The following is a 7,827-nucleotide window of genomic DNA, read 5'->3' on the forward strand; positions in this document are numbered from 1 at the left end:
CCTGTAATTTCACCAGCACCCGTACCCTTCAAAACCGGAACGCAGTAATGCTCACACTACTTCTTGGCGGCAGAAATCATTACCTATGCTGTAGTACAATTTTCGTCGCTACCCGCGACTGTTATTAATTTATTTTAAAAATAGTTACAAATTATATTCATATGATTCTAGTGTTAATCGACAGGTATTGAAATGCTTGTCATCTTTATGTATGTTTTGTTTCTTAATACAGTGAATATACAAAGTGATTAGAAGTTAAAGCGTAAAATACTATGAAAATTTGTCGGAAGTGTTCAGTGTACTCCGAAATTAACACATAACTGTAGTCTAAACAAAAGCTAATTAAGTGCTCTTATCGCCCATGTTATTCGTTTTACGGTAACTTAATAGGTTCTTGAGTTTCAAGTGTTTATATTATACGTGTCTTATCGCCGCCCGTAATGTAAACAATAAAAAAAGGTACCATCTGATTAAAAAAAGTGACAGGTATCAAATGTCATGCGCGCTGATGATCAAGTGTTTTCAGCGCTTGTTAGTTACAAAATATACGTACGTAAAGTGTCGTAAAGAAAGAATTTAGAAAATGCCTAAAAAATAATGCAACATACACTTTTGTTTTGTACGTATTAGGAACATTGCTCTAAAATTTACAATAGGCGTTTTATACGTCAATTTGACATTTCTATAGACATAATATCAAATTCGATCTCGTTGCGTACGCAATTTGGTTTTATGTTTTTGCTCAAATACTCGTTTGTTATTGGTTGAACAGACAAACCTGAACAAAACCATCCAATAAGAGGCTACACATTTTCGCGACCACGAAAATCAATATGATAGAAGTAAACGAAAACGAACGAAACTTTATTATTGTTTGTATTGATTGCAAATTATTTGCAATAACTGAAGAATTTTTGTGAAGCACTTTCAAAGGAAATAAATAGATTTTTACTAAAAATTACTATTTCAAAGTAAAGGTATGTTAATTTTCTACATTATTTCTAATTGGTGTTAGTGAATAACTATAAAACATGTCCAAGAATACGTGTCGAAATTGAAAGTGTTTTTTGAGGTTTTTATCTTTCAAATCAGTTGTAATAGAGCAAAATTGTTTTCAACAGAAAAAAGGAACAGCAAAAATGCTGTCCCGAGGCTATTACACAGACGAGGACGCGAGAAAACGCCAAATTGATACGTTAAAAATCTTCAACGACAATGTAACTGAAATCACAGAAAACTCCGAGTACAGACTCGATTTTGCAGCAAACGGCAAAAATATGAGCCTAAACGTGATATTGAGCCCTGAGTTTCCAAATGAAAAGCCTTGTATATTCGTCAATCCCGCAATTCCGCACCCATGGTTGGGTGAAAATTCTAATCAGGTATTGAGGATGTGTTTTCTTTGTAAATACTTATTCGTAGTATTCTTTCATTTCAAAGCTGTGGTAGTCTAATGGGTTGACCAACCGTCTCAATCAGTGGTTGTGGTTTCGAATGTGGGCTTGTGCCTGTGTGATTTTCAGAATATATATGCAAAATTTAATTTTAAATTTACTATGAGCTTTTCAATGTACGAAAACAATGTGATAACATCAGCACGTTGAAGAAGTGTACTGAGTTGCCATTGCGAACATCACTCTCAGATAACAAGTCCTTCACCAGCACCCTTCTTACCCTTTGAAAATGGAAGCATTTCCATTGCTAACCTTTTAAGAAAACGGAGGACTACGTTCACTTTCGGTGGTAAATATTTTACAATTAAACTTTTAGAACTTAAAATGAAATAACTTAGTTAACCAACCATTTAAAAATACTAAGGTGGTGAACAATTTATGTTTACTTCATTTTTAATTTTTATAAAGTATCAGAAAGAATCAACCTTTACTTTTGGGACACCCGCTACTCAGTGGGGAATTGGTCGGGATAGAAGAGTCTACTGACATAATTTAATTATTGAAATCATATCAGAGTCCGCACTGCAAATATTAGTGGATCCTTGAACTTAAATGGGTAATTTTAAAATTTTAAAGCCAGTCTAAGTTCTGTGTGAAACCTTAGCATGGATTTCAAGTTCTAAAATGTAGAATGGGCTTCTTAATATCATTTATAGGATTTCACATTAATCCACTCATGGATAGTAACCGCGTTTAGTTTAAAATTAAACATTCGCAATATGGACCTTAAAAACCAGCTACAAACTTTACAATTTTGCTATTTTTTCTTCCCTATTTTGCTTTTTTATTTCGCGATGTCCAAGTGCTTTTATATAGAGAAGTATCAACAACCTGTTGCCAAAATTGAATGATTTACACACACACATTTATGGAGATTATATTAAGACTGGACAGTAACTTTTTGTATGAGGAGATAACAAGTATTTGTCAGGACAAGTTTTAACCAAGTACTAATTCAATATGATATTACAGCAACCATCCTACTACTGTCATAGCCGTACTTTCTTTTATACAAGAATGTTGACAGGATCATTTGCCAGCGCAATTATTATATTCAATCAATATGAGCAATATGCCACAAAGAAAAATAGTGGCACTATTTAACAACTGTCCATGTTACCATCAGGCGCACAACTTGTTCAGGTTAAATCTAGGCTGCAGTGAATTTTACTCTCTCTCTCTAACTCACCTTCATATCCTTTGCACTTCCTAGCCCCTCCTTCTGTCACTAGATTTAACTGGATCTTGTCACGGCTCATTGTTACCGATTAAACAATTACTTTCTTAGTAAATTATTGATTATAGGTCATGGGAGCACCAGGTTTATTGAACTACACACAACATTCTGACTTAGGAAGAGTAGTACAGGCAATTATAAGGGAGTTCCAGAAGTCATTACCAAATCTAAGTGATGAGAAGTGCATTGAGAGTCCACAATCTCATATTAGTGCGCACTCACTATTAATTCCGGATCTGGCTGAGTTGAGCATTGATGAACTACAGGAGATTTTGCAGAATTGTGATTTACAGGTATTATTATTATGTTTTTATTTTCTCAGTCTGTTGACCGTTTTAACTATGTTTATATATTGAAATCATACAAATAGGGCATGGTGTGTATGTATCTGTGTTGAGTGTGTGTTGTGACTTATCACTCAGCTTTTAAGCCTATTTTGCCTTTTTTTTTTATTTTGATTTCGTCCAGGGAAGTACTTGTGTACTGTATTTAGTGTGTGTGTTCAATGTGTGGACGAGTGTTGCAATTAAACCGCTTATTGTCAGGCAGTCATAGCATAGTATGCACAGCCAATTTGTAGTAAAAGTTAGACATCCTCTTGACGGCTTTGTTATGAATAATCAACAAAATAGCGCCATCTAACGTATGTGGCGTGGACCACGACAGTAAAATCTAATAATGTTAATACGATATGGTACGCCGCACATTAGTAGTACAGACATAATCCGCCAGTAGTCGCGGTAAAAACAAGTATATTTCAATTTAGAATTTGAAGATCAATATCAAAAGATTTGTAACTACTGCATAAGTTTTCCTTCTCAAGGCATCACATTTTCTTAGGTTCAAGTTATTGTATTATTTTGGTTAGGGCTATGTATATATTCCTTTGGTGAATGCATAGGACCTACTGCTCTGAGGTTTACTGACGGAGTTTCTATTGAATCAAGGTAGGAAACTATAAGGGTGTTCCGCAATCCTGAACCCTTCTGGTATGCATAGTATAGGGAATTCCCTTGTTTGAGATTAAAATTAGTGTGTTATAAGATATATTTTATTTATTTTCCACATTGTCAGTTTTTTATTTATTGTCTTACCATTTTCTAGGACAAACTCCTAGAAAACTGTCCACAACTAATGGAAGTAGACATGGAGACAGAAGAACTTATGTCCAGCATCGAAGACATAGCTCAAGATAATCTCTCTAAGCAACAAATGCTCGACGATCTGAAGACTCAAGTCCTTGATCGGATTTCAAGAATTGTCCAACTTAAAATGAACTATGAGGAGTTGAATAAGTTAGTACTTTCCCCAGTTAGATTAACCCACCAGTAGAAATTGAAAATGTGACGAATAATGTGTATAACTTTATTAATATTAATTTAAGTGCCTCCATGGCTGAACGGTTACAAGTTCCAGGTTCGATTCCCGGACCGGGAAAAATATTTGTATGGCTTACATTTACTTATCTCCCGAGTTTGAGTGTAATTTGTGGTTGTCTATTTGTGTGTCCATGGCTTTCGCGACGCATGGTTTCCCTCGTGCCTATGTTGAATGAGTGCGTTAAAAAAAAATTGAAGAAATACAATTTTATTAAAAAATAAAGTAAATTTTTAAGTTTTAAAGAGTGTCACGATGTTTTACTATCATGATATTAAAGTGTTCGATCTTTGCTATTTTTAATTATAACAAACTGCTGGAGTAATTTCACAGAAAAAATAATTGAATTATCTTAATAATTAAAGCGACATCTCTAGTCAGCGATGGTAGCTGTAAAGGTACATCTCTGAGTGAAGAAAAAAATTTCTCACTGATGGCGTTACGGCAAAAAAGCCGTTAAAAACCAAAAACAAATATCTGCAAGAAGCACATAGAAAAAATTCGTTAGGTCTTCTGGTTCGTTCGGTGGGTTAATTGGCAGAGCATCTGGCACAGATTGCCCGAGGGTGCTGGTTCAAATCCAACCGGATCGAATGAGTTTTTGTAAGGGCGCGTGTCCACGCTAAGAAAAGTCGCCGGGTTTATGCAAAAATTCGTGTCGTTTCTACACACGAACTGCGTACACTGCCTCGGCGCCGGACAAGAAAAAAATCTTGTCTACCCCCGATTTTATGCGCGTGGACGGGTGTTGCTTAGTAATCAACATAATACAACAACATATTGTTATTTCTCCCCACAGTCGATATTAAAACGACAGTTCTCTGGGAGACTAGTGAGATGGTATACAATACTCATCATTTTCTCGTCTGCAACAGACACGACATGTTTTCGTGGCTAGATCCGACAAAGTTCTTGTCGTGTACAAGATTATTCTTATCTTTTCTGTAGCAGACACGTCGAATTTCTTAGCCCGTACACGCGCCAAAGTGTTCGATCTTTGTTATTAATAATTATAGCAAAAAGTAGATATATTAAAATTAATAGTTACTTATTTTTTAAATTATGAAATAGACCAAAAAAAAACCATTGCTGCTAAAAAAACCAGTTTCAGTAATTGGCCAACATTTACACATTGTATTTGTGTATTTAGCCCTGATCAAATTCCATAGGTATATTTTTTAATCTATTCAAAATATATGTGCCACAGTCGGTAGCGTATTTGTGATTATAAACGTACTTCCTTAGTATTATTTATTTACGTGTTTATAAACCGATAAAAAAATTTGTTTCCGCAGAAAACACGCACGCCTAGCCGAGTCATATGCACCGCATCGCATCCGCGAATGCCTGAAAGCCGCCGCATTAAGAGCTGACGAGGATGCTGATCACATCGCTGACCAGTTCCTCATGGGTGCGTATATAAGGTGCCTTAAAAATAAGGACTGCTGTCTACCAAAACGGGAGCTATAAAAATTGTACAAAAGGAAATGTTATGAAAGCACAAAATTGTTAGACATCTATTTTATGAAATGAAATTTTGCTTGCTTAAAACATGGTGAATATAAGATTTAACATAGTTTTATTAAATATATTAAATAAATAAATAAATTTCTGCCGCCGGCAGTAATGTGAGCATTTCATCTGAGAATCTATCAATAAATAAATCGATCATTATTTGATGTTAACATTTTCACAGCTCGTTTTAATTCGATTTTAGCGCCATCTATCTTTGTTACTTCGAACTAAATTTATGTTCAATTAGCTACTACATTATCTATTTCCGCCGCCAAGCAGTAATGTCAGCGTTACTGTGTTACGGTTTTGAAGGGTAAGGGTGCTGGTGCAATTACAGACACATGGGACTTGTCAACTTATGTCTCAGGGTGACGGGCGAAATGACGGGACGAACAAGTCATGCGCCTGGCGGTAAGCGACACGTCTGTCTATAACTGTTGCAGTGCCACTGAGAGATTTAAATCGCAAAGATCTTAGGGACACTGCCACTGCGCCCGTCACCCTGAGACATAAGTTGACAAGCCCCATGTGCCTGTAATTTCATCAGCACCTTTTTACTCTTTCAAACCGGCACCATTACCAATAAAAATGTTAGTTTATTTTTGGTAAATGTTTCGTAAAAAGTCATAGAACAAAACTTGTTGTTTATGATGTTAATAATATAGTCAGCGAGGTTGTTCGTATTTAAAAAATTACCCTGTATATAAAAGGCTATTATTTTTCAGGTAATATACCAGTCGAAACATTTATTGCGCAATTCGCAGAAAAACGTGCATTGGGGCAAGCAAGACGCGCTAGAGAGGAACGCCTGGCGCATCAACTAGCACAACTGGATAGAGCCACTACTTAGGCTGCGATTTGTTATTTATTCGAACAGCATTTCCTTAAATAATCGTTTTGATGTATAGAAATTATTGCAAAGTAAAAATACAGGTCTTCTAAATATTATGTAAAAAATACAAAGTGAAGATATTGATCTTGAAGTCGGAAAAAAACGTTCCACATCATTGACTTACAAATAAATGGACGACGGGTCTAATACAAAAACCACGAAAAAAATGTCCCAAGTCAACCTATTTAAACGTAGTGACATGTAAAGGAATATGAAGAAGCTAAAACGTTGAATTTAAATTGTCATGTCATCGCAGTATCGCGCTGTCAGTCGAACAAATGAAGACTAAAGCGGAGTTTGACGCTCTGTATACGAGTTTAACGCCTTACAAGTTCGGACACTTTTTAGCGCGGACCCGACGTCCATATAATTGTAAGTCAATGTTCCACATATATGGATACATGTATAGACATAGTTACAAGGAGCGACTTAGAGTTGTTAAAACCACCAAATATTGTTTAATTACTTTCTCGATTTCCGGATTTCCGGAAATGGTTTTATTGCATCTTAAGACAAACTATTGACTTAGGAGGTCGAAGTTCGATTTTAAAGTAATTCTAATGATGCCATGTACAGTCTGTCTTTTTTGAAGACGGAGTAAAATGACAGTTCATTACGCAAAAGTGTTGCCCGCGTGCGAGCAGCCAGTGATTGCAGTCGATAAATATTCTATCGACCATCGACTGAATATTGGTCACGCTTATGGAATAAATAGCAAACTTGTTTCATTTGAATCATCCTCGACCCATTGTTCATCCAATTACCGAGCACAAGTTCATTTGAATTGTCATTATTTGTAAGTTCATACATAAATATATTGTATTTAGAACTATGTTTATGAAAAATACATAGGGGAGACATATTTTAAAGCTTTTCATTTTAATTCAATATAGATAATCAAATCCGGCTATGCTTATTAAAATGTATATGTAAAGTAGGTCATGCGTCAAAATAAGAATTAAGAAGGCAATAATGCGAATAGTAATCATTACAACGTCGTAACATTTACAACTCGGTAATTTGTAGCAAAATTTTATATTCTTTCACAATCTTTCGATAAAAACTATCGACAACAATTTACATAACTATTTAAAATTTTACAATTACATTTTTTTCTACAAATGTCATTTTACTCCGTCTTCAAAAAAGACCGACTTCAAAATAACTACTGCATTATTTAATTTAATAACTGACAGCATTGTTGCTGTTCCATCAATGTGACCGTCAATATACGGGGCGCGGTGCCGTATCTAAAGCTAGGGAGGGGCGGAGAGTGACCTTTCTCGTTACTTATTTATTCTCGGTTTTGGTCAAAGACTGACCTATCTGCTGCATTTTTTAAATTACTTTAA

General features: G+C 35.3%; 1 protein-coding gene across 1 annotated transcript; it reads left to right on the forward strand.

The window, feature by feature from the left end:
• Positions 1 to 881: 881 nt before the first annotated feature.
• On the forward strand, positions 882 to 6,680 carry LOC113232240 (vacuolar protein sorting-associated protein 37A-like). The gene is made up of 6 exons (XM_026466905.1): positions 882 to 977; positions 1,122 to 1,382; positions 2,760 to 2,984; positions 3,796 to 3,986; positions 5,364 to 5,479; positions 6,309 to 6,680. The coding sequence occupies exons 2-6, from the start codon at positions 1,140 to 1,142 to the stop codon at positions 6,431 to 6,433; spliced, it is 900 nt and encodes a 299-aa protein (XP_026322690.1). The 5' UTR covers positions 882 to 977; positions 1,122 to 1,139; the 3' UTR covers positions 6,434 to 6,680.
• Positions 6,681 to 7,827: the final 1,147 nt, after the last annotated feature.

Source organism: Hyposmocoma kahamanoa, unplaced genomic scaffold (assembly GCF_003589595.1).
Source record: "Hyposmocoma kahamanoa isolate Upper Pololo Valley unplaced genomic scaffold, ASM358959v1 67, whole genome shotgun sequence".
Classification (NCBI taxonomy): Eukaryota; Metazoa; Arthropoda; class Insecta; order Lepidoptera; family Cosmopterigidae; genus Hyposmocoma; species Hyposmocoma kahamanoa.